This window comes from Haliotis cracherodii, unplaced genomic scaffold (assembly GCF_022045235.1).
Source record: "Haliotis cracherodii isolate W230 unplaced genomic scaffold, xgHalCrac1.p SCAF_2, whole genome shotgun sequence".
NCBI classification, from domain to species: Eukaryota; Metazoa; Mollusca; class Gastropoda; order Lepetellida; family Haliotidae; genus Haliotis; species Haliotis cracherodii.
The window spans coordinates 19,663,592-19,690,955 of NW_027266275.1; the positions used below are offsets into that span (position 1 = coordinate 19,663,592).

The 27,364-nt window shown below is 40.7% G+C and overlaps 1 protein-coding gene across 1 annotated transcript; it reads right to left on the bottom strand.

Annotated features, from left to right (window-relative positions):
* Nucleotides 1-427: 427 nt before the first annotated feature.
* On the bottom strand, nt 428-27,029 carry LOC139469922 (sodium-coupled monocarboxylate transporter 2-like). Its single transcript, XM_071252280.1, has 16 exons — nt 26,664-27,029; nt 24,079-24,144; nt 23,574-23,625; nt 23,160-23,227; nt 21,020-21,174; nt 20,789-20,929; nt 19,784-19,916; nt 17,619-17,707; nt 16,036-16,151; nt 10,706-10,773; nt 9,687-9,773; nt 6,341-6,549; nt 5,199-5,299; nt 4,776-4,894; nt 1,756-1,819; nt 428-472 (listed from the first exon to the last, which is right to left on the bottom strand). Exons 1-16 carry the CDS (start codon nt 27,027-27,029, stop codon nt 444-446), a joined length of 1,863 nt encoding a protein of 620 aa, XP_071108381.1. The 3' UTR covers nt 428-443.
* Nucleotides 27,030-27,364: the final 335 nt, after the last annotated feature.

Consider the following 27,364-nt stretch of genomic DNA (forward strand, 5'->3'; position numbering starts at 1 on the left):
GTTTAAATACATAAATCTGTCAGCATGTTGAAATCAGCTGTGTCCTGGATTGTAAGAGATTGTTTTTGATCCAACTAATGGTAAAGATTATGATTCTACAAGCAATGGAGTTTATGCGACTGACACCAGCTCTTCACGAAGGCTGTATAATGTTAATATGTACAGACGTTTGTCACTGAGAAGAAGCTAGCAGGAAGACAATTACAAAAACAGAATGAAATGATTTGGGTAATGGCATTACAAGTACAGAAATATTAATTTTTATGATAAAGATGAAATTGTGATTTCAAAAATCTACGTGTAACAAATTCTTCCGGTTCTGAGGTCTCCTCGCCTATCGGGTCAAATCCTGGATTAATGGCGCCACCTTTCACGTCACCTACTTCTACGTCGACACCATAGTAATCGATAGGCTGGATCTTCTCTGGTGATTCGTCAGCTTTTTATATATCTGTTTCCCGTTCTTCTGGAACTTCAGTGAAAGTTTAACTTTGATATTAATAGGGTCATATTAAAGTGAGTGAGCGTAGGCATTCTATCAAAGAAGTAAACGTGAGTGAGTGAGTTGGACTTAACGACGCTTTTAACAGTATTCCAGTTACATCACGGCTTGTCAGCTTAATGTGAGAGGAAAGCCCGAAATGATGCAGGTTTCAGACGTTTACCACTACGGTGAAACCCATGAGCACGGGTCTGGTGCTGACAAACCTAGAAACATAATCGGGGCGAACTGGGATTCGAACCCACAATCAAAGGTTTCTGGCGTGCCCAAGGGAAGCAACTCTGCACAGCGAATCGCGGCGCCTTAGACGACTGGGCCACCTGGGCCACCCGTGCCCCCTCATATTAAAGCAAACCGGGACGGTATAAGGAGCAAATACAAACATATGAACGTACTCAACCGGAGAGACTAGCTACTGGTCCTATTCAGTTAGACACGGCACATAGGCTGATATGTCGGTACTCCCCTTCACCTATAATCGTTAAGTTCGTCTGTAGAGTGAGTGAGTGAGTTTGATTTTACGCCCTTTTCAGCAATATTCCAGGAATATCCAGGACACTAGAAATGGGCTTCACACGTTGTACTCATGTCTGGAATCAAATCCGGGACTTCGGCGTGACGAGCGAACGTTTTAACCACAAGGCTACCTGACCGCCCCAGTTCGTGACATGGACCTGATACTTAAAACTACAAAATCGGAACTAAGGTTGGTTGGTTGTTATGATGGTTGGTTTAACGTCGAACTCCAGCTATATGACGGTCTGTAAATAATCGAGTCTGGACCTGACAATCCAGTGATTGACATCATGAGCATCGATCCACGCAATTGGGATACGATGACTTGCATCAAACAAGTCAGCGAGCCTGACCACCCGATCCCGCTAGTCGCCTCTTACGACAAGCATTGTCGCCTTTAAAGGCATGCATGGGTTTCTGAAAACCTATTCTAACCCGGATCTTCATGGGTCTGGTATAGTCTGCTCATGTTGTCAATTACTGGAGTGTCTGGTCCAGACTCGATTATTTACAGACCGCCGTCATATAGCTGGAATATTGCTCAGTGCGGCGTTAAAACAACGAACAAACAAGATAACAATCCGACCCTGACACTGTTATAAACACTGATATATGTTACATTTTAGATAACAGCTGGGCCCAAGTGAAACGAGACTGAAAACTGTGAGCAAACGCAAATGTATGTTTTTTTTGGCTTGGAATAATTGTACGACATGAATAATTTCAGCTTCACCTACCTTTACTTAATAGAGTTACTTGCCCTTGTTTGGTGGTGGAAGTGTCATTGAGATTTCCACGCATCTGAAATTAAAATCGAAAATAATCCAAATATGAAACGACACATGTCCATTGCTGGAGCGGGTGGATTCCATGAAAAAAGTGATCATGTCACAGTCCGATATCATAGAACAAAACGACGACCTGCAGCTGGCGACGCTGTTTCAACTGATAAAATAACTAATTATAACAACATAAAGAATATTCCATTTCTAACGTGAATATATACATACATATTTCATGCTCAGAGCGTGCAAAAATGTCAGGGGAGTAACAGTGAAGAAACACGACAAACAAGATAGATCAAACGGCTTGTAAAGTCTAAGGAAATACCGTCGGCGTTAGGACAAAAAGTTGACTTCTTCTGATATGGTTGAGATCTCTCATAAAGATTTATTTGTTTGCTTGTTTGTTGTTTAACGCCGCACTCAGCAATATTCCAGGTAGAATAGGTCTTCAGCAGCCCACGCCTGCTGTGAAAGGCGACTATGCATGTCGTAAGAGGCGACTAACGGGATCGGGTGGTCAGGCTCGCTGACTTGGTTGATGCATGTCATCTATCCCAATTGCGTAGATCGATGCTCATGATATTAATCACTGGATTCGATTATATACAGACCGCCGTCATATAGCTGGAATATTGCTGAGAGCGGCGTAAAACAACAAACCCACCAACCAATTTTTCCAAACTGCACGTGGAAACAGCTACAGTAAACTACGGTTATAACGAACTCAAAGGGACTACTAATTTTAATTCGTAAAAACCGTAGTTCGTTATAAGCATATATACAACAAATGGCCGGTACTGAAACATAGGTTTGTTACATCGGTCATTTCTTTCTAAGCGTATTCGTTATAAACGTAGTTTACTGTATGTGACATGACGATAGTATCATATCAACTTTTCAAACCATGACCAGAGAGCGGAAGAAGAAAGTAACTTTATTTTTACTGTAAACGCAATATGGCAGTAACGGAATAGGATGTACTGTGTCCAGCTACCAGTATTCGGGATGTGTACGCAGTACGCTGTCAGAGTGTCTCTGTGACATACCAATCTCATTAAAATCAGATCTAAGTTCTCGCTGCCGCTAAACAAAGATCTGAGGACATCCCATTACGGGTCACGTCAGAACGTTTCGCGAACTTTGACTGACCACTGAAATGACTAACAAGAAGTCGACATCAGCCAATTAGAAAGCAGCTTTCTCTAGTTTTACGGCACTCGATTCAACCTGGCGACTTCCATTTCAGACTACACTTGAAAAATATGTTGACGCAGTTCTCGATTAAAAGTTTGAAAACTGAACACACGAACATTCCGGAAGGTCTAATATGTGATTGAGATTGTATTGAGACGTACTGTGCAACGCCTCCTCCGTTCAAATATTAGACGAAAGATAGACGATAATTATGACGGAATAAGTCGTACGTGTCGTAACTGTCGTTCGGAATACAACGTGTTAACGTTTTCGAGTTTGCATGATTAGAAAACACATTCCGAGTGTCACTTTCATGATCTAGTAAGCGACGCTTTGATTGGTCGGAGGAAAGGTCATTCTGAAGTGACTCGTAATGGGATGTCCTCAGTGATAGTGAGATAGTGAGAATTAAGATCTGATTTTGATGAGATTGGTGACATACAAGCTCGTTTCGTGTGTTGTGCAAGTTAAAACAATTGTTATAACAACTGCAATCGTCCCTATCACATTTCATAAATACGTCTCCGCGTGTCTTCAACAAAACTGGAAAAATATTCATCGATAGCGACTGTTTGATAAATATAAGGTAGTTACTGTATACAGGTAAGGTTTGCAAAGGCTTACGTAAAGCTGGCCTTACATTTGAAAGTAGTAGTTCTCTACCATCTGTTTTCCTTGAATTGAACCGCCGTCATACAGCTGGAGTGCGGCTTAAGAGAACAAACCAACCAACCAACCAATCCATGATTTACATCTACTTTGTGACCCATGGAGACACAGGATGGCGCTATTATCATGGATCAGAGCACGGGAAAAGGGTTTGGTCCAGTGGGCGGAAATTTGTAGCTGAACTATTTTATTTCTGTTGAAATACTACAGAGACAACAACATCAAAATTGCATTAAATCCAGTCGCTCCTCGGTATTGTCAGTTGGGTTTATGTGGGATTTTACGGTACCTTCAACAGTACAGGGGTGTCTTGAACAAAACAGGTTAAAAACTGCACAGGTTTTCTCTCGTAGAGGAACGAGATGACGCACTGCTCTGTTCAAGAGACTCGCCTACGATTTACCACGCATGGGCGATTCTGGACGAGATTCTGTTCTACAATGGTAAATGTGTCAGTGTGAACACGAGTAGTTGTCTTTGTTTGATTGTTTGTTTGTTGTTTAACGCCGCACTCAGCTTTATTCCCCCTGACGGCGTCAGTAAATAATCGAGTCTGGACAAGACAATCCAGTGATTGACATCATGAGCATCGATCCACACAATTGGGATACCATGACATGTATCAACCAAGTCAGCGAGCCTGATCCACCCGATCCCGTTAGTCGCCTCTTACGACAAGTATAGTCGCCTTTTACAGCAAGCGTGGGTTGCTGAAGACCTTTTCTACCCCGGATCTTCAAGGGTCGAATGGGGGCACGGGTGGCTCAGTCGTCTGAGGAGCCGCGATTCGCTGTGCAGAGTTGCGTCCCTTGGGCACGCCAGAATCCCGGTTCTCCCCAATTATGTTTCTAGGTTTGTCAGCACCATACCCGTGCTCGTGGGTTTCACCAAAGTGGTAAACGTCTGAGACGTGCATCACTTCGGGCTTTCCTCCCACATTAAGCTGATATAACTGGAATACTGTTAAAAGCGGCGTTAAACCAAACCCAACTCGAGTAGTCGTCACTGTTGTAGGTCCTCGCGTCCACGAAATTATCATTGGACGTTAAACACCTAAATGACTGACTATCTGTAGGGTGTTATACAGTTACATGCATGCTGTGACCTACCCCTTTATAGTTGACCCCGCATCTGAGAGGCCTGAGTATCATCTCTGGCAAACAGGGGAAGAGGCGGTCAAACAGAGGGCAGACTAGACGAGGGTCAATGCTCTCCGGACGTCTCAAACCTTAAACATGGAAAAATGTGACTAAAAGTTTGATGAATTCTATTCACTAAAGTTCTCGTATTCACTGTGACAAAAATTAGAAGAAAAACATTGAGAGCTATTATATAGGTTCAGTTACATTCTGCATAATTATTCATTAGTAATTGCCCGTCAATACATTTGTGAAGAATGCGTTTGTTGTGGCTTATTTCTTAAAATCTGGCACCTTATTTTAGTTGTGATAAAGATTCAATACATTACTCACGGCAAATATCGACATGTTAAGCAAAAATAATTTTGATAAATAATAGCTTTGGTAGCAGACCAGTGATGAAGCTGAAGAACATTCCCACGATGACGAGCACTGCCATCGCCATCGGCGTGTAGTAGAGATAGGATAGCTTGTACATCGGTATGAACGGGTCGCTGGAAAGTAGGAATAGGTCGGTATGCAGGGACCATTGGAAAGTGGGAAAACATTAGCATGAACGGATGGCTGACTTGGTTGATGCATGTCATCGTATCCCAATTGTTCTGGATCGATGCTCATGACACCAATCACTGGATTGTCTGGTCCAGACTCGATTATTTACAGACCACTGTTATATAGCTGAAATATTGCTGAGTGCGGCGTTAAACAACAAACAAACAAACAAAATTGTACACCCTCGTCAGGCCAGCTTGGTAACGCGTATTTCTCTATACGAAATTGGCTAACATGCCAGTGGGACATTCATTCATTTATTGTGTGTAGATTTTACCGCCTTTTCGGCGGTTTGTTTATTGTTTAACGCCGCTCTCAGCAATATTCCAGCTATATGACGGCGGTCTGTACATAATCGAGTCTGGACTAGACGATCCAGTGAGTTACATCATAAGCAACGATCCACGCAACTAAGATACGATGACATGCACCAACCATGTCAGCGAGCCGGGCCACCCGATCCCGTTAGTCGCATCTTACGACAAACATACTCGCCTTTTACAGCATGCATGGGTTGTTTAAGACCTATTCTACTCCGGATCTTCACGTGCCCGATGTACATGTAAGTGTACCATTCTCTCCTTTCCATTTGCACATGAGTGAGCAAGTTTGGGTGTTGAGGGTGAATAATTAAATTTACCGTTTGGGACAGTTTACAGTTATATATGTGGATCACTATTTCTCAAACATATGACTAGCGAATCTGGGTAGAGCTAAACGAAAGGCGGAGCCTTAGATCACCCGATTCCTACATTCTCATCAGGGAAAGAGAAATAACGATACAAACCTATTCTACTTTGTATACCTTGACGCTTCAGGGGCGGTCGGGTAGCCTAGTGGTTAAAGCGTTAGCTCGTCTCGCCGAAGACCCGGGTTCGATTCCCGACATGGGTACACTGTGTGAAGCCCATTTCTGGTGTCCCCCGCCGTGATATTGCTGGAATATTGCTAAAAGCGGCGTAAAACCACACTCACTCACTCACCTTGACGCTTCAACCGTTGACATTTCGGTGGAGCCCGTAAAGGGTGTGGTTGTAGTCCCCAGTGTTGAAGTGGTAGTAGTTGTGACGGACCAGTTGCAGCCGTGAGTGAAGACAGGGGAAGGTTTGGCAGTTGAAACCTTGTTGGCGAATGCACCAAATCCGATCCAGCACATGAAGGTCAGGGAGGTCAGAGCGCCCACTAAAGCTCCCTACAATGTATGAACCAACCACTTTTGTATTTGCCCAAGCGTTTTTATATAAATACATATACTTAGTACATTCTTCACGAACTTTTGATAACATAGTCTTTTTAAAGAACGTTATATGTCACACCTCACAAACTAATATAAAAAATAAATCGATTTTACCGACAGTTTTATTACAAAATCATTATTGAATAGGAATTGTGTACTATTCTCCATGTGAAAAAATGAATGTCTTAACGACGTGAACTGTTTGCTGCTTTGAAGAAGATCTTGTTTCTATTTTGTATGTGTTTGGTCCTGTCAAGAGGCAGCGGTATCACAACGCCTTTGGCTATATGATGAAAAGACCCAGTTTGAACCGATTACTTTTCCACATGACACCGAATCTACAGTTGATAACACTGCACGTTCTAGTGAAAGTATCCATGAAAAATAGTAATAGATATTTCTAACATCATTTTGTGCCCACCATAATTTAGAAAACGATGACCGAGGAAAAGCTTTAGCGCGAGGTTCCAGATTATAATAAAGAGGTATCTACTCTACAGTGGAACTACATCAAATTTCAAAACACAGTAGGTTTATCTCCATTCTACCATGACGGCAACAACGCTTGGAAACGGCGCTCTCTTGCGAGGCGTAACAACACAGGTGCACAGGTACGCAATATTGGATCATTCCGACATGCCATCATTTCTGTTATAGGGGTGACAGGTTGTAGAAAAAAGGTTTTAAAATGCTAAACGAACATACTTCTACAAACTTTTTGAATTAACATTCTATTATATATTTAACATGTGTCAGTGTTATTAGTTAGTTAGCAATTACTCCCTGTAAACAATAATAACATCAAAATAAATGCCTCTCCACCCCGAAGTTGGATGTGGCAGAACTTGACCTACATCACGGTTACTCACACCTCGCAGCTGTCAATGGCTGTCAATCTTGTGTTTACATTCTCCGTTGCTAGTTAAACCAAACAAGGTGACAACCCTGGTCTATGATGTGTTTCAACATTAACCTGTAGATTTACTGGGAATGATCGAGCCTGCTGGTACAATATGATTACCAATGGAACTGAGTATGACTCAACAGCGGCCTTTTAGCCTGCCGACGAGCCGGACAATTTGACACGAGGTAGGGCCTATCTCAGTATCTGCATGGCGTGACCTGTCAATTTCAAGATTTCATGGATTCCAAGCCAGAGCGTGAATGGAATGAGACATTCGTGGCCTAGACATAGTTGGTCGTGTATGATTTTCTTAATTGTGCGTGTTCTGAAATTGATTTCATCAGGTCTGACTTTAATTTATGACTGTACATTGTTTTCGTGGATTTTCGAATGGACAAGTGTTTTCTGAGTTATGGACTTTAAAATCCTCTTCTGCCAAATCCTTACGATGGTGGTTGATGGAGATGGCAACGAATGTCTATCACAAAAAGGTTTGTAAACAACATGTTGTCATGAATAAAGTTTTTTCAAACAATTATTATAATGTTATATAATAATTTTACTTTCATTGTCGGTTGTTGAATGAGAAAATAGCTTAAATTGTTCCGATTCTGGTCACCATAGAACATTTCCCTAACAGTTTCATAAACATTTCATCTGCATGCAAAAGATATGCCTTCGTTAAGACTTTTAATGTCATCATCGAAGCAGTCAGGGTTGCGGCCTACCCAACGCCCAAAACATCCGATATCAAACTACCGTATTTCCTCTATTTGACGCTGTGCCGTCTGTTAATTTCGCGAGAGCCCTTGACTCGACGTGCGTTAGACCTGGCTGGTATTAGAGACCCAGCGTGTATTAGAAGAAATATAGAAACGTTTTACGGTTCATATGGGGTGATCGGTCGGCAGCCATTTTCTATGAATCAATATGTACGCTATCTATGTATTCATACGCACGTTTTTTTGTGAAAGGGCTTAATATATTTCCGTAGCAAAAGGGAAACCTCTTTTTAACCAATCAGAATCAAGCATTCATCAATGTCATGGTAGAATATGATTTTAACATCGTAAGAATCATGTAACAGTTGTTATATTTGGGATCAGACTTTCTTAGTAAAGTACAGATTTTCATACTTTTTGGGGGGTTTAGTCCCGTCCGGGATTCGAATCCACACTGCCAGAGTGAGGCACCTAATCGCCAGCACACAAAGTCAGCGATCTAACTCACTCGGCCACTGAGGCTTCCACAAAAATGAAAGTCCGACCACTGGTAGTCTAGATCACGTACTTTGTGTACCCCTAGGACAAGTGTAAATTAGCACGGCTCCCATGGCCGAAAGCTATGAATACACAATGGCATTTAGAAAGTGGTCAAATGTAACAAATGTTATATTTGGGATAACTCTTCCTTAGTAAAGTACAGATTCACGTACTTTTATCCCGGACAAGTCAAGCAATCTCTTGGCGACCATCTTAGAATGTTTGGCCACCAGGGGGCTCTGATCACGGAGTTTCTTATCAAAAAGTGTAAACCATACTTCAGTGAGTTAGTGTACCAAGTAATAATTATGCATATAAGTCCTAGCACACTGTTTAGAGTTAAAATATTCCACAGTCTAAACTCATATGAAGGAAACTTGTCAGCCATCTCGAAATTGGCGGCCATCTTGGATTTTTGTAGATTTATCAATAGTCGAAAACGTTCAGTAATTGTGAATATCTTTTTAGAAACACAATATGGCTATTTCGCAATGCAACACATACTTTTTTCATCGAAAGACAGAACCTCATCTGAAATACGGAAGATATATTGGTAATTGGTGGCCATATTGGATTTGCAAAATATGACATATTTCCCAAACAAGGATCGCTTGGGACTTTTAGTATGTTGTTCTTGGAACCTTGTAGAAATGTATTGTGGTGAAATAAATTATGTTGCAATTTGTTCCAAGTGAAACCTATATATTGAGGGCTGCATATAAGGCTCTGCCTCCGCTGCATTTTCGTTTCAGCATTTGATATTGATAGACAGGACAAAAGTGCAAATACGCCTTATTAACGCGCCGCTTTCGATGTTTTGAATACCATATTTGCATTAATCCAAATCTGCCGAGGTGTATATACCCATGAGACTTGCACTTTACGTACAGGTCATCAACATGGTGTCAGTCGCTGGGAATACTTACCCATGCGTTTGCCCATGGAAAGAACATGCCCAGCACAAACAACCCAAACAACGGGCCATTGAGGATGCTGTACACGCTGAAGCAGGCCTGTCGAAAGACAAGAACTGAAATTGTCTGGCGGATATTATTTTTTTTGTATTTATTGTGTTTTAAAGAATATTTTGTTACTGTCTGATTTTGATTTCAAACCGCTTGGACCTGAATAATAATTGCCTCACGCCACATCAACAATCTTACAGCAATTTGCGGCAGTCTAATAAAACATCCAAACCACTCTAACGTAGTTAACGCTTTATATTATGATATTCATAAAATAATTTTACTGTTTATTACTGAATGATTCAATTCTAATGATGACATATTCTTGTTATTTACTAATTTGTATAATTGTACGTAACGGGTTTAAATGAATGTTACAGCTGTTATTGTACGCGAACAGCGTTCTATATGAAGTTCAATCTTCTATGTTTCGATATTGTACCCGTGAAGATTCGGGGAAGAATAGGTCTTCAGCAACCCATGCTTGTCGTTAAAAGGTGACTATGCTTTCCGTAGGAGGCGACTAACCCGATCGGGTGGTCAGGCTCGCTGACCTAATTGCGTGGATCGATGCTTATGTTGTCAATCACTGGATTGTCTGGTCCACACTCAATTATTTACAGACTGAAGTCATATAGCTGGAAAAGTGCTGAGTGCGGCGTTAAACAACAAACATCGATATTGATGTTTCCTTTCTCCAGGAACCTAAACCACGTTAGTGCAACACTTTGGTAGTTCCAAAACAAGATACTGGTTTGCCGGGTTCAGACTGTGACAAAGGTAGAACATTGATGTCGACGATGTTAAACAAGGTATCAGTTCTAAAGACAAGCATGATGTACTGGGAATCTGTTCTGCCCCTGAATCTTCCGGGATCTTTCTGGGCATAATAAGAAGAGGCAAATGGTTTATAACAAATCCTTCGTTACACTGAAGCATTCGGAATATCGTTGATATGCAGATGCAATTAATGAACATACCTGCATCACAGACCCAAGTTGAGACACGAGGACTGCAAGGCCAATAGCAACAACCCCGAATATGACAACTAGAAAAATACATGTACATTTATCATAGGCAGTTTGGCGGGATGTAGGTTTTATAACGAAGTTTTGTACATGTTTTATGTATTCCCTGAGTTAATAAAGTTAAATATATCTATGAGATAACAACAGCTTGACTTATTTCCAACAGGACAGGGTCATGAAAAAGAAGAAGACGAGAGTCATGAAGAAGAAGAAGACAGAGTCATAAAGAAGAGAGTTACGAAGAAGAAGTGCGTCATGAAGAAGAACAGGGCAGAGACATGAAGAAAAAGAGCTTCATAAAGAAGAAGAAGAAAGGGTCACGAAGAAGAACTGGACAGAGTAATGAAGAAGAAGAAAATTCTCCGGTTTTGAACCTGATAGAGCACATTTGGGATGAATTTGACAGACGGCTACGCCAACGCCAACCACACCCCAGACGTTGCAGAAGTTGGTTTTTGCGTTGCAGGCCGAGTGGGCTCCCAATTCCCAGGATGTGATTCGCATACTCGACTCTTCCATGGGCAGGAGATGTCAGTCCACTATCGATTCCTACGGGGGACATACGCGTTATTGATGGTAGCTGACCTTCACCTAGGACTTTTCCTATGTACCGATAACTGAGATGACTACAATCACCATGTGTTCTCTCCACAACATTTTGGCTCAATACCTTGTACGGTTCCTCGTATGAATGTATTTTCCTACCTCACACAAATCTGGCTTTGCGGTTGTTTTTTAAGACTATATATACCATCACACACTATGTGAAATATCATACACTGTACTTGTATGAGAAATAAAGGTGTAATAGTTATCCCGTGATCAGAACACTAAATGTTTACATTAATGATTTAACAAAACCTATCTGTTTTATCTGTACTAAGGCGGCTAGGGGTGTAACAAGCTTATCATTCCGCATTAAGAATACGGTCAGGTCGGCAGGGGACATCTGCATATTTGTTGGGTTTAAGCTGGATGCTAATTGTCATACATCATACCTTAATTCTGAAACGAGATTACACCCGGCACGAAAATGTATCTCATCTTCAACGGCATTAATATTACAGTGTACAAATTCTGTCCTGAAATGTTTTTTTAGGGCGGGTAAATCTACCTAATTCTATTTCTAATGGCGACCGCCTCCGTGGTCTAGTGGTAGAGCGGAAGGTGTACCCGGCCGCGTCATACCAAAAGACGTTAAAAGATGGTACTTGTTGTTACCCTGTCTGGCGCTCGGCATTAAGGGGCTAAAACAAGGACTGGTCGGCTCGGAGTCAGTATACTGTGTCTGAGTGGGGTATCCATGTTAAACTGCGGCATGGTATCTCAGTGTGCTAGCACTATAAATCGGCATCAGTCCGGACTAGTACAAGCAGCCACACACACACGTGCATGAACGTCGCTATATAAGTGGAATAATCTTGGACGCGACGTTAAACCCAATTTCACCTGACCTATTTCTAATGGCAGAGTGCCGCAGCTCAACTTATTACATTGCGTTGAGATCTGCTCATATTAGCAGAAACATTTGTTTCAACAGTCAAGGTGTCTTTGAACAGTCTATTTGTACGCAACTTGTTGCCCTTATCTAGACCTCTGTCATTCCCGAGATCATTCAGCCAATCGTAACTATATAAGTGCTTGGCAAGGTTGAAATCTAAACATGAGATAGTATACAAATCGGAAATTTGTAACTGCAAACTATTGAGCAGGGGTAAATATTATTATTCCAAGATTTACGAAAGTTAACAGACCATTTACATACGACACTTATTATTCTTGACTAATCTGCAGCATACAATCTGCACCAAAAGCGTAAAATCTCAATTCTTTGTTTAGTTACTGTTGACATCGAGTCCATTACACCACGGACATCCAATTTGGGGGTCTTTTACTGACAGATAAGAAGAATCTACATGTTCGGTTCAGGACAGCATTAATGCAGGTAACTTATATTCCTTGGCTCCCAAATTGCAGATCCACTGGCTAAGTTTTCATACAGAGTTTTATAAACGTGATAAGCCAAACCACCAACTGATTTAAATTTACAAATCAAGACACCAGATTTACCAATTTCTTTAGCAGTAAAATTCAAGTCAAGATTTTCATGTAACCAAATCCCAAATATTTGTAAGCATGAGCAGTTTCTACCTCTTCACAACCAATAAAAAAGATAAAGTCGGATCTTTTAACGGAACATGGACGGTAATGAACAACCTTAGTTTTCTAAATGTTTACAAGTAAACACCCGTTTGCCACACAATCTAACATTCGTTTTAATGAATGCTCGTCTGGTGCAACAAGAGCGATATCATTAGCATACATCAAAATACTTAGCATATAGACAGACAGAGTTGTTTATTTAAGTCTCACTCATGGTACAGTTGATAGAACATTGTATAAAGTACATAAAAAAATAAAACCATACCCAATCGCCCAGCAGTTTATGAAAGACTTATACGTATAGTTAAGACAATGTATAAACAGTAAACATGCATTAAAATACACAATAAAAAGGATAAAACTATTTATACAACGACGCTTTAATAAGATACTTTGGTAGGTTTTGGCCTTGTCAGTTACAACATAGTGTAACTTCTCTTGAAATATTGAGACCCTGAAAGTTTTGTTGACATTTGGTTAGGATATCTCGTCATTCTTCTTCGTATACTGGACATAACAGAAGGACATGCATCTCATTGCATAGTTGAAGCAAGATCTCTGATCGCTCGGCATACCCTCGTAGCGACCCGTCTCTATTCGAATAGGCGCCACCCCACATCTGATATCTTCAAAGGGACTTGTAGGTAGTGTTCCGTTTGATAATTCGACTTGAATTGTCTGTAGGTTCTAAGTTTATTGCCTCCAGAACCACGGGTTGGAACGTCTCTACTAATATCTCTTTCCCAGCTGAGTATGAAGTCTTTAAATATGGCATCAGATCAGCACTGTATACAACTATCGACCACATCATTGTATCATAAAGTTTAGTAAACACCTTAAAAGGCATTCCGCCAAGTAACTTGAATTTGCTAATTAAAGGGCCCAGGGCTCTGCCAGCTGATTTTGTTGCTGCTTTCGCCATTAAACTGTAGTCGAGGTGTTGGCAGCAGTCGGTGACGTCTTTGTTGATATCACCACAGTTGAATTTGAAGTTTGATTTGGGGATTTCGGAAATGAACAATCGTTTCTTTTTCTGGGTTTATAGCCATATACCACAATTTATATTGTTAATTTCAATGGCGAGATCATGTATGGGTCACCTGCATGTAATTAGAGTTAGACAAAGGCCGGTTGGCCACGGAAGCGTGACATGAGGTTCGAGAGACCGCAAGCTGACCATACATGTGTCGCCAATTGGGCACGAGGCTTTTGATCGAGATTCGCCTATTTGGAAAAAAATGGACAATGCTTTGAGTGAGTCGAGTGTTGACCCTGGTAGCTGTTAACAGCATAGAGGTTGACCGACCTAGGCCTAGGAGATTCTAACTGGAGACTAAATTCATGATAATGATGGAGCTGCATGATATCAGAATAAATGTTGTGGACCCAAAGACTTGTGTTGTCAAATGCAGAAGTATCCGGTAGAGCACCAACATCTGCCTGGGATATAAGTAAATATTAGATACTATTTCGACCATATCAATCCAATACCAGAAGTCGATTTCCAACAGTGTAGTATTGTGGGGACTTAGTGTGATGTGCTAACGCTTTGGCCACTAATGATGATGACTAGGTCAGCGATACTTATGATTCTGTATAGAATGGGTATGGCCCCTCTGAAACACAGGTTCAATGACGCGTTGTCCTTTGGTCGTCCGTCCATTGCCCGTCCGTCGGCCGGCGTATTTTAAGCACCCTCGAAGTGTCCGAATGCTGTGCTTGCCCAGACACTTCATACGGAACTTTCTAAGCACTGATTGTGATTTACGAAACTGGGTCACGGTGAATGACCTCTGTCCACGCGTTCGAAAACCGTTTTGAACGTATATTGAAGCAAAGGCAGATTATGAGCATAATGATAACGGCTTTAAAACACATTAGCGTCTCCGGACTCGCAGAGGTAACCTTTAGAACGCCGAGATTCAGCTAGTTGAGCGAAGAGTATGCACTTGGGTGACTATCATTGAAAGAAAACGCTGCTCATGCAGTTTAAATGATACGAACTGGTGAGGTGAGGTGAAATGGGCTTTAACGTCGCGTTCAAGATTATTGCGCTTATATAACGACGTGTATGCACGTGTGTGTGTGGCTGCCTGTACTAGTCCGGAATGATGCCGATTTGTTTAGTGCTAGCACACTGAGATACCATGCCGCAGACAGGGTAACAACAAGTATAATCTTTTAACGTCATTTGGTATGACGCGGCCGGGGATCGAACCCCGGACCTTCCACTCTCCGGGTGGACGCTCTACATCTAGACCACGGAGGCGGTCTAAATACAAACTGGGATCAGGATAAATCATCATTGGTTAAAATATACATCTGGCCAGTCACCGTCTTATAAAAAACATACAAGTTCGGACGTCATGACGCCATAATGTTTGATGTGACGTTACTCTCTTGTCAGTTCACAATTGACCCTGTTCGCATGACCCTTGATCTTGACAATGGAAATAATGAAAATAACAATTAACGAGAGTTTTATCCCAAATCACAAATATAACATTTGTTAGCGTTTTATTACTAACATCCCGGTTGGGTAATGAAACACCAGCTACCCCCGGCCCCGTTCAACACAATAAATGGCTGTCAGGTATTAATCCGCTGATTAAGCAACTGAAGGCATCTTGAGTGCTGTTACTAAGGTGACATAAGTTATGGACACGGTACTCAAATGGATGAGCAGACAGAAAAAAGACGTAATACATTAAAACATTCCGAGGAAGAAGCAGGCAAACTAGGCGTCGGCCCGATCATTATGATCGTTGAAATTGCGCAGCGCGTAAAAAAACGGAACCCGTTTTAACACCAGTTAGGGAATCCCCTCAGCGACGGAATTTTTCGTTTGGGGGGCAATTTCGCCTATTTTCGGTTATTTTGTTTAAACTGAATTTTTGTCAAGCATTTTTGGTGATTAAGTATCCCCAAAAGTATTAAAATCTGCAAAGTTGCTATGTTGATTCTATTTGCCCGTAAATTACATGATGATGATGATGATGATGATGATGATGATGATGATTATGATGGCCTTCAGAGCGTACGTCAAACAAGACAATATATGAATTTCAGTGTTAGACTACTTGTTCCGGTTCCATAGAAATGTGTTCGTGTCTACTTACCTATGACCTTCGAAAGAATGGTCATGGACCTATCAGAAAGGTTGGGGCAGCAGTATGGCTTGATGAGGTCGCAGGGAATGATGGCTCCCAGTGCGTTCATGGAGGAGGATATGGTGCTGAGGAGGGAAAAAGGAAGATATGATGGCACAAGAAGTAATGTAATGATTGAACGAGGACAATTGTGTACATGTATATTGAAGTTTCAAATCACATCTGATTAATCTTGTCCATTGTGAGATTGACATTAAGCCGATGCGTCACTTCTCACTCATTGGGAGAATATCATTGATCACGTGTGTGGCGTTCTTTAGAAATACAACATAAACAAGAAGATGCTATTTTTGAATATAATGCACTCGATGGTAAACAACAGTCATCAGTTCTTAGTTACAAACGACAATACAAGTCATCAATCTACACAATTTGCTCCTACTCCACCTTCTCTTCCCGACCGCCTCCGTGGTCTAGTGGTAGAGCGTACCCCCTGAGAGCGGAACGTCAGGGGTTCGAAAGACGTTAAAACATAGTACTTGTTGTTACCCTGTCTTGCGCTCGGCATTAAGGGGCTAAAACCAGCACTGGTCGGATCGGACTCAGTATACTGTGTCTGAGTGTGATATTCTATTAAACTGCGGCATGGTATCTCAGTGAGCTTGCACTATAAATCGGCATCAGTCTGGACAAGTACAAGCAGCCATACACACACGCACACACACACACACACACACACACACACACGTGCATGCACGTCTCTATATAAGTGCAATAATCTTGGACGCGACGTTAAACCCAAATTCACCTCTCCTCACCTTCTCGTCCCCTCAGTACATACAAATGTGATCCTGGCTAGAGGCATAGGGTCATGTGCGGCTCAGCTCCAAGTAAATGAAGTTATAGGATGACGAGTTGGCCACTGAAGCACGACAGTGTGAATGTGTGCAGTAGTTTTGACAGCCTGACTTTGATTTTTCTTAGAGTTAACATTAGGGTGCTTTGTGTCAGCCGAGAGGTGCCCTATGTGCAGAGGCAAGGCACATGCAGTTGGCCCGACTGACGATCGCGATAATTCTCCTGAAAGTGCAATCCTATCATGTAGGAGGGGTGGCTGAAAAGTTCTGAACCTAACTATGATGGATGGAATTGGTTGCTGATTTAATCACTTTCTTCCCTCTTGAACATCGCTACCCACTCCTCAACATCATTCTCTGAAGTTGAAATTATTTCCACATGGAGGTCTGCTAGAGCACTTTCAGTTGGAGATACTTGATGACAGCGCGGAGTCAAGTTTGTCTATTTTTATGTGCTAACTTAACTTGTGCGAATCTGTGATTCCACGATCATGAGTTTCTGGCAGGCCTGAGGGACGCACGACAGTGATTCTACCACCCATGATTAAAGACAGAAATGTTTGTGTCTGTTACACAAGCACAAGCCGTCATGGTAAAAACGTTTAACATAATATGCGTTCAATACAAAAACTTGTACATCCAGCCTTATTAGGGTTATGAGACACATTAAAATGCAAGTGTATCCATGGTGAAATAATTATAATAATACTTTTTAAAAATATAAAAAATAATCACCTCAAACTTCCGCTGAAGATGCACGACACAAACACTCCAGGTATTCCGGGAATATGGCCCAAGATGTCCATTACATATAAGGGCAGGAGCTGAATATACAAATTATACAATTAAGCCAGAACGTATTATGTTAAATGTATCATTTTGATTTAAACATTTTGTAATTTAATGTTCTTGTGACACTGCTTATTTAAAAAATAATAACTCTGTGTGTGTTTTCTTTGCGTTATAAATATATACTCAGCCTTTCTCACAACTGACTTGCATTTATCCATTCATATAATTCCCCCTTTACTCCCAGTGGAATGAGTTTAGTCAGATAAATGAGATAAACGATTATAGTCTCGTGTTGACCTTATATATTTCAATACATGACATCTCTAAGGAAAGTCTTCTATCGTGAGCGTACATTCTCATAAATCTATCTATTTTTCCCTATAGCGTTGGTTCAAAATAGTGTTGATCGTATGAATAACCAGCCAAACTGAATAACCCAGCGAGTGAAATATGCCTGCGACTCACGTCCAACTCTGAATCATAATCACATCTAAATGTAAATGTGTCTGTAGCATTGACGTGACTGTAACTGGATTATGGATATTTGATGAACAGTTTCATTTGCGTCGCACTTAGTGACTGAAACTATCCAAAAGAGCATTGTGGCACCTTGAACGTCGTTGAGACGTTTGTATAAGATATCAAACAACGTTATCGTTGAATGTTTCAATGTTTGTTGAACTAGCTTCTAACTGCCTTCCCATGCATTCAAGTAAGGACACTTGCACTTGGAGGTTGGAGGTTTTAAGTTCAACTGACTGTCGTTAACCTCGAACTGTGGCAATGAAAGTGAAACGTGGTGGTAGTAATTTTATAGAATTAAACAAATCGGATATATTACTAGTATATCGAGGTTAAGAGTTGACATATTATCAGTGCGTGGATATGAATAGTTGACATATTACCGATGTTTGGAGATGCATGCTTGACATATCACAAGCCTGTCTGTCGAGATATAGTGTAACCAGGTAGTCGAGATAAAGATCTGGTACATTGAATTACCTGTGTGTTGAGATAAAGATCTGGCATATTAAATTACCAGCGTGTGGAGATATTGATCTGGCATAATAAATTACCAGCGTGTGGAAATAAAGATCTGGCATATTAAATTACCAGCGTGTGGAGATAAAGATCTGGCATATTATACTACCAGTGTGTTGAGATAAAGATCTGGCATATTAAATTACCAGCGTGTGGAGATATTGATCTGGCATAATAAATTACCAGCGTGTGGAAATAAAGATCTGGCATATTAAATTACCAGCGTGTGGAGATAAAGATCTGGCATATTATACTACCAGTGTGTTGAGATAAAGATCTGGCACAAGAAATTACCAGTGTGTGGAGATAAAGATCTGGCATATTGAATTACCAGCGTGTCGAGATAAAGATCTGGCATATTAAATTACCAGTGTGTCGAGATAAAGATCTGGCATAATAATCTACCAGCGTGTCGAGATAAAGATCTGGCATAATAAATTACCAGTGTGTTAAGAAAAGATCTGGCATAATAAATTACCAGTGTGTGGAGATATAGATCTGGCATATTGAATTACCAGTGTGTCGAGATAAAGATCTGGCATATAAAATTACCAGCGTGTGGAGATAAAGATCTGGCATAATAAATTACCAGTGTGTGGAGATAAAGATCTGGCATAATAAATTACCAGTGTGTCGAGATAAAGATCTGGCATATCAAATTACCAGCGTGTGGAGATAAAGATCTGGCATATTAAATTACCAGTGTGTGGAGATATAGATCTGGCATATGAAATTACCAATGTGTCGAGATAAAGATCTGGCATAATATATTACCAGTGTGTTGAGAAAAAATCTGGCATATTGAATTACCAGTGTGTTGAGATATAGATCTGGCATATTGAATTACCAGCGTGTGGAGATAAAGATCTGGCATATTAAATTACCAATGTGTCGAGATAAAGATCTTGCATATTACCAGTGCGAGGAGATAAAGTGTTGACAAATTACCAATGAGCTACAGCAGAGGCTAAAGGAAGACATTTACCAGTGTGACTGGGTAAGGGTGTTTCGGGTTATGTTCCTTCTTGTTTGATTGTTCTATCTGTTGAACTCCAAACTTGCCCTACCTGATCTGACTTGCTGATAAGGTTGTTGAACTTGATGGGGTGGCAGTCGGCGTAGAAGGCGTACATGACGATGCCAATCATGCAGCATAGGCTGACTATGAGGATGAGGCCAGGCAGGTTTACAAATAATATCCTTAGAAAGCAAGGAAACATAACGATCACTAATCGATGATTTACATTCAAAGAGACATATGGCATATATCCACAGATCTCTTTGTTATTGCATTTTAGAAGGGATTACATTAGATCTCTGCTATCAGCAGATATTTTCTATGATTTTAAAAAAAGGGTCTTGTTGATTTTACATACACCCACAAGTCGATCTAATAAATTGTATATATTGCATTCTGAAGAACAGTTCATCGCTTTTAACATCATAATCATGCAGATATTTTAAGTTTAACTGACTCGTCAATGTTGAATAATACATGTATTATTTTCAAGCTTTTAACTTTACACATTTTAACGTATTCTTTCAATGGATTCATGGTCATAACGTGGGTGTTATCTTTGCTTGATATCTCGTAAATGAAGTTCAGAGTGACAAACAAATATCCACCAGATTTTCCCTTTGTGTCGAGCAATATTCCAGCAGCTCCAGCATTTGGTGTCTACATTTTACAACTTTTGAAGTACACTCGAGCATGCTGTTTCTACGAACATACCAAAGCGCGCCATACGACAGTTGATCAAATACGCCTACTGATCAAAAGTTGTTTCATCAGAATTACCCCATTCATGGTCTTAGTAAAGCTTTTATTGGCATTTCCAAATTTGAAACATCAGTAACCATGTTCAGGGTAATTCCTTATTTTGATTTGTACAATATGTCCCCGTGTGTTTCTTATCAGGTGAATAATTGACTTGCCTAAGTGCCAGCGATGGGACAGGATACGCTCACCATTTGGGAAAACCTGGTGTCGTCACTGTTGAATATACTTATGATATAGTCGGAATCCCACAATGGGCTTTTAACATGTACATTGAGTATTACATCATACTCACAGCTTGGCTTTAAATACAGACGGACAAGACAAGGTTCTTTGGACTTGAGCCTGGTTAACTCCATACAGTGATATCCAGAGAAAGGACCCGCCCACAACAAGCGACCAGAAAGAGTGGCGGGTAGTGGGGTCAAAGCTGAAGCTGAAACAAAGACATTACACGAGATGTGGAGGAGCTCGGTGTAACTATCCAAACAACTGGTTATGATGTCGTTCCATCAACCATACGTACTCATTGAAGTAAATTCTTGATCTATTCCCGGCGATGTCCCAGGCGTTCTTGAAGCCACCCATGACGATGGAACCCTGGATGAGAACAGCCAACAACCCCGCTAACATGACAAAAGCCTGGAAGGTGTCTGTCCACAACACAGCCTTCATTCCCCCCTGAAACACAGAGATGAATGATGAAGTAGATGTGACAGAGCCGCAGCTTGCGTTAAGGAATATCGTTTTGTCGGTACCATAAATAAATACATAAATTTGGTCTTTCCGATTAATATAATATTTATGTGCATATTAATAATGTTCCAAATCAATCCACCATGTGTAGCATGTGTTTCAGTTTGAGGCGCACCTAGAAGCCCTAGAAACTCTCAGGAAACATTCTGCCCACCCAACCACTCTCCACGACCAACGTGCCTGACTTCGCCTGATTTATGGCCTGGTTGCTGTACACATGCCACAACAATACCAGAAATCAGCTTCACACATTGTACCCATGAGGGGAATCGAACCAGGGCCTTCGCTCTAACTACCAGACGCTCGAAGTACAATATGGCGAATAGGTCCAGGTATACATCACAACAGAATGAAGATATGCTGCACTGGGTAATCAAGAAAAGTTTTCACGTGGTAACCTGCATTTTCACTGTAAAATGTGTGCCATCACATGTATCATCGTGGATCGATGCTCATGATATTAACCACTGGATTGTCTGGTCCAGACTCGATTATTTACAGACCGCCGTCATATAGCTGGAATATTGCTGAGTGCGGCGTGATTTGTGATGTGTGGCCTGGTTGCTGTACACATCACAACAATACCAGAAATCAGCTGCAGGCGAATCGAACCAGGGCCTTCGCTCTAACTACCAGACGCTCTTCATCCCACATTAAGCTGACATGATGTGATATAACTGAAAGATCAAAGTCACTCATTCACGGTGAATTGTAATGGTTCTAATGGTATAAAATAATTATCAAACAATAAATTGTGTTTCATATATCAATAAATGGTAAAATGTTGTTGTTACAAATGAAATAACTTTGATACTTTGATAGGCATTTAGAATTTGGATTAAGTAAGGATAAGATTTATGGATGAACAACTTTTTTATTACATCCTGTTGTCTATATTACTGTCTTTACACTTTTGTTTATGTTACTGACTTCGCCGGTAATGTCTTAACTGCCCCCTTTTGTGAACAAAAATAGGCTTCTCCAATCCAGAATAAGTACATCTACTGGGTAAACATTGCCTCCTACCTGTATATATACTTGTCAACCATACTCTGTATATCACTTTTTCGATAACGGTGTTAGAACCTACACCAAAACGACGCTCTTAATTGTAATAAAGAAGTTGTTCATCCATAAATCTTATCCTTACCTACAAATGAGATGTTTGAATGGAATGGAATTTTTTTAATTTTCCGATCAAGATGTCTATAACAAACTTGGAACTGCATATGATGCCCATTTCACCCACCAAATTTCAGATCTCTGGGTCTTGGAGAAGAGGGCGGTCGGGTAGCCTAATGGTTAAAGCGTTAGCTCGTCACGCCGAAGACCCGGGTTCGATTCCCGACCCGGGTACAATGTGTGAAGCCCATTTCTGGTGTCCCCCGCCGTGATATTGCTGGAATATTGCTAAAAGCGGCGTAAAAACCAAACTCACTCACTCACTCACTCACGCTTGGAGAAATTTTTTTAATCTAGTTTTCCAAATTAAAGATGGCTATCTGGCGACCATATTTAATTTCCAATGTTGATGACTTGAACAAAAGCCCCTTACAGTAACAAACATCCACACACAATTTCAGCTGAAGCCATCAAGCATTTTCGGAGAAGACTGGTTGTGGACGATGACGATGGACGTCTTGTGCCGACAAAAGGTTACATTGTTTTTCCGGCTAGGTGAGCTAAAGCGTCCATCTCCAAGATCATAACTCCTACATTAAGCTGACATGATGTGATAAAACTGAAAGACCAAAGTCACTCATTCACGGTGAGTTGTAATGGTTCTAATAGTATATCCTATAGGGCCATGCATTGCTGGTCAATGTGAAAAGGCAGACAAATTACATCTCATGCATCACTATATTATAGGGCTGTCAATATGTTAACAACGCAAACAAAACACGACTTACCAGAGCTGTATATAGCGTCACAATGATTCCAACAGCCACCACAGATCCCCATAGATCCAGTCCAGTAACTTAAAGAAAATCAACACAGCGTCAACACATATGTTCAAACGGGTCAACTCACGCTGCAATGTATGATTAAATTAATCCACATGGCACGGGAACAAGCATGGGTAATTAGTTCGTATATTACTAGCGAATGTTGTTCAGTAGTGAAGTGTTTCAATTGGTTTATTTAATTTTGTGAATGCTCTTACTTTCAACAACCATCAATAGATTCAGTAATTGACGAAACAAAGCTCTCTTTTAACCACGTTATTAATTGAGTTTTATTTTTAATTAATTTGGTTCGGTTATTTCTTATTTTAACCTTAAACGACTTTACGAGACCTTTCGCAGTCAAAAGGAAAAACATACCCGCATTTAGAGCCAGTGATGGGGCGTAGAGGACGAACGACATATACACACTCTGTAAATGCAGACACATTGAAACAATATTGCACTGACTCCAGTAGGAAGGAAACAGAAAGATTTAAACATTGTATACTCCATACGACATATATATATACATCATATATTATTATATATTCCAACACTGATCAGTGCTATCAACCAAGAAAAATGTTATGTCGAAGACATAAGAATCATTTGCAGCATCACGTTATCAAGTGTCTTATATATCGAAATCGTAGAAATCGTAGAGGAATTCTGTGCTTAGTTAATAGTGAAATATTGGAGCTGGTGACGTCACTTCCGAAATGAAGGTATGGTGGCGAATAGGTCCAGGTATACATTGTCTGGTCCAGACTCGATTATTTACAGACCGCCGTCTTATAGCTGGAATATTGCTGAGTGCAGCGTTAAACAACAAACCAACCAACCAACCTAGTTGTAGTGTGGCTTAAATGGACTGTGGACTTACAGTTTGCACAATGTAGATCAGGGAGGCGAGAACACGGACAGGCTTGCTGAAACGCAGCTCTAGATACTGAAGAGAACAGAAAAAAATCATTCGTTATGATTCCCAAACCAGAGTGTACTCTCTTGCGTATCTGTGTTATGACATGAACCAACATATTTCTGTAGGGTATGTGTTGTTAATATCTAAATTTCAATCATGTTGTTCATGTGCAATGGTTCTATGACGATATTGTAACTGAAGATGTATGATCAGACCATCAACTAGTTATACAAAGAGGAGAAGTGGTTTTTTTAAAGTACCGAGATCTGTCAGTCGATTTACGTCACTGTAAGCGCAAAAGTATCTTACTGTGCGCATAAAAGGAGATCAAAGTACCTTAATGTACGTATAAAATGAGATCAAGGTACCTTACTGTACGTATCAAATGAAATCAAAGTACCTTACTGTACGTATAACAGGAGATCAACGTACCTTACTGTAAGTATAACAGGAGATCAAAGTAACTTATACTGTACGTATAAAATGAGATCAACGTACCATACTGTACGTATAAAATTAGACCAACCTACCTTACTGTATGTATAAAATGAGATCAACATACCTTACTCTGCGCATAAAATGAGATCAACCTACCTTACTGTAATGGACATCAATGTAGTACCCTACATCAGGACAGAGTCGTTATGTGTACTTTTGAGTTTATGTTCAGGTTAATGGTCACGTATTTTTTATGGATTGGTTAGTTTATAGATTATTTTGATACATTGGTTGGTTTGTTGGCGGTCTGTAAATAATCGAATCTGGACCAGACAGTCCAGTGATTGACATCACGAGCATCGATCTACGCAATTTTGTGACACGATGACATGCATGAACACAGTCGCCTCTTACGACAAGCATATGTGACCTGGTTGCAGTAGCCCGTGAAGATCCGGGGTAGAATAGGTCGTAACAGGCGACTATGCTTGTCGTAATAGGCGACTAACGGGATCGGCTGGTCAGGCTCGCTGACTTGATTGATGCATGTCATCGTATCCCAATTGCGTGGATCGATGCTGGATTGTCTAGTCAAGACTCGATTATTTACAGACCGCCGTCATATAGATGGACTATTGCTGAATCCGGTGGTAAACAGCACACAAACAAGCAAATCGATTCACTTCTTGATTCGTGATACTTTGCGAGGTACTAGTTCCCAGAAGGCTGGCTGTACCTATACCGAGTACATTTACTTTGTTATATATTGTTGCTGCCACATATTTGACCCATTTGATGCCTTTTTAATGATTGTATAGTGCAATACGTTCCTTTTTAATTCTGGAATGGAAGAGTGGGTGAGTGCGTGTTTAACGCCGCTTGTAACATTATTACAATTATAATGCGGCGTGTCAGCTTAATGTGGGAGGGAAGCCCGAAGTGATGCAGGTCTCAGACATTTACCACTTCGGTGAAACTTACGAGCACGGGTCTGGTGCTGACAAACCTTGAAACATAATCGGGGAGAACCGGGATTCGAACCCACAATCATAGGTATGGGTGTGCCCAAGGGACGCAACTCTGCATAGCGAATCGCGGCGCCTTAGATTACTGGGCCAGCCGTGCCCAGTGAACGTGTGGACCATTGGCAGGCCCATGGGCGAGAATATTTTCCTTTGCTCAAAACTCATATTTTCCTTTGGCAAATACATCAACGTTTGTCTACAAGCATCGTGACACGTGATGTAACCCATTTTAACTTATTTCAACTAATTTGTGGCGTTATTAAAATATATCGCATCTTTGGTCTGGTGTATTGAAGTAAAATATTAACGGCCTACGCTTTTAAGTGGATTTTGCGTTTCATATACGCTCCATTAATTACACTGGGCAATTAAGTGACACTAGGTGTGCAGTATACAGGTATACCTGTGCGCGAATTTTAATGAAACAAACCCGATTCGTCTTTCATTCCAAAACGTCTGGCTGAATATCTCACATTCCAACGAAATCTCGAAATATTTTTTTTATTATAAGCGGGGTCGAACTGACCAATAGGAATTATGTTTAAAGGCGATTGAGAAAAACTTGAGTGAATGTTGTGACACGAAAGCAACTTTTAAATGCATTGCAGACTCTTGGTATGAAAAAAGGGCCTTCTTATGATAATTCCCATATTCTCATTAATACGTTGTATCTAATAATACATGATATGTGTTTCAATATGAACTGTTAATTATTCAATATTAGTGTATGTGTATTTACTGATTTCACAATTTTGTTTTGTACACACCGATGTCTGTGTTATCCTTCGCGTTTCAACTTGGAAAACAACACGAACAAAATATACTCTGTGGCAACTTGAATTTGCATCAGGAATGTTGCTTGTTGATAACACAAAATATGTAAGATAATGATGACTTTATATAGACGTCGTGCTCTCCTTTTGTGAATTTAAAAAAGGCTCAATTCAGTCTGGGCCCACGCTATGATGCATGCTTGATGGAAAAAAAACTAATTTATCTTTAATCTAATATAAACAATAAATAACCTCTATCTGTACTACCATTATGTCGTATGTTCAATGAATTATTGGGCAGTTAACTCACCTGAAATACACTTGTCACGTTCAGATTATAAAAGAATGGAATGAATACAACTGAGGCAATGACCATTGCAAAAACAAATGCAAGGCATGACCACCAATACATCGTCGTGAAGTTGTACATCTCAGCCGGCGTCCCCAGCAACGTCAATGCAGAGAGAAATGTCACCAGCATCGACATCGCCACGGGAAACACGTACATATCTTTACCGCCCAAAAGGTAATTTTTAGAATTAACATTGTTTTTATCTTTGATGGCATAGAAAAGTCCGATTCCAGCCGATACTCCCAAGGTGAGACTCAAAAGCACATAGTCGAGGATAGCAAATGTCTTCTTCTGTCCAGTGTTGATGCTGTAGTCCTCAGACATGATTGAAGGTCAGTGTTGTCCACGCTGGTCCTGGAGTGACAAAATACGCACGGAGAAACAGTTTACGCTCACCCTCTCCCGTATAGTACAGTCGGTTGTGAACTCTACCTTTGTGAGTCTTTCCCGGTCACGATGAGTTCTTGTGAATAGGAGATATATTTCTATGAGTACACAGTCGAAGACGGTCACCGTTCTCATTGAGGTGAAGGTGCACATTTCAGTGGAAGTGGGAGAGCCTTTGGTTTTCTACTACACATGTATATCACATGACTATTTAAAGAACATGAATGTGGGTTCAATGCACAAAGCTGTAGGCAATTTCAAACATGGATATT

Excerpts from the sequence above, each read along its gene's own strand:
- LOC139469922 (XM_071252280.1), bottom strand. The coding sequence starts at position 27,029 with ATGTCTGAGGACTACAGCATCAACACTGGACAGAAGAAGACATTTGCT. Across the intron at positions 4,895-5,198 it reads GTTCTTCAGCTTCATCACTG|GTTTGAGACGTCCGGAGAGC; the intron begins GTCTGCTACCAA and ends TCCATGTTTAAG. Across the intron at positions 473-1,755 it reads AGTAACTCTATTAAGTAAAG|TTCCAGAAGAACGGGAAACA; the intron begins GTAGGTGAAGCT and ends CTTTCACTGAAG.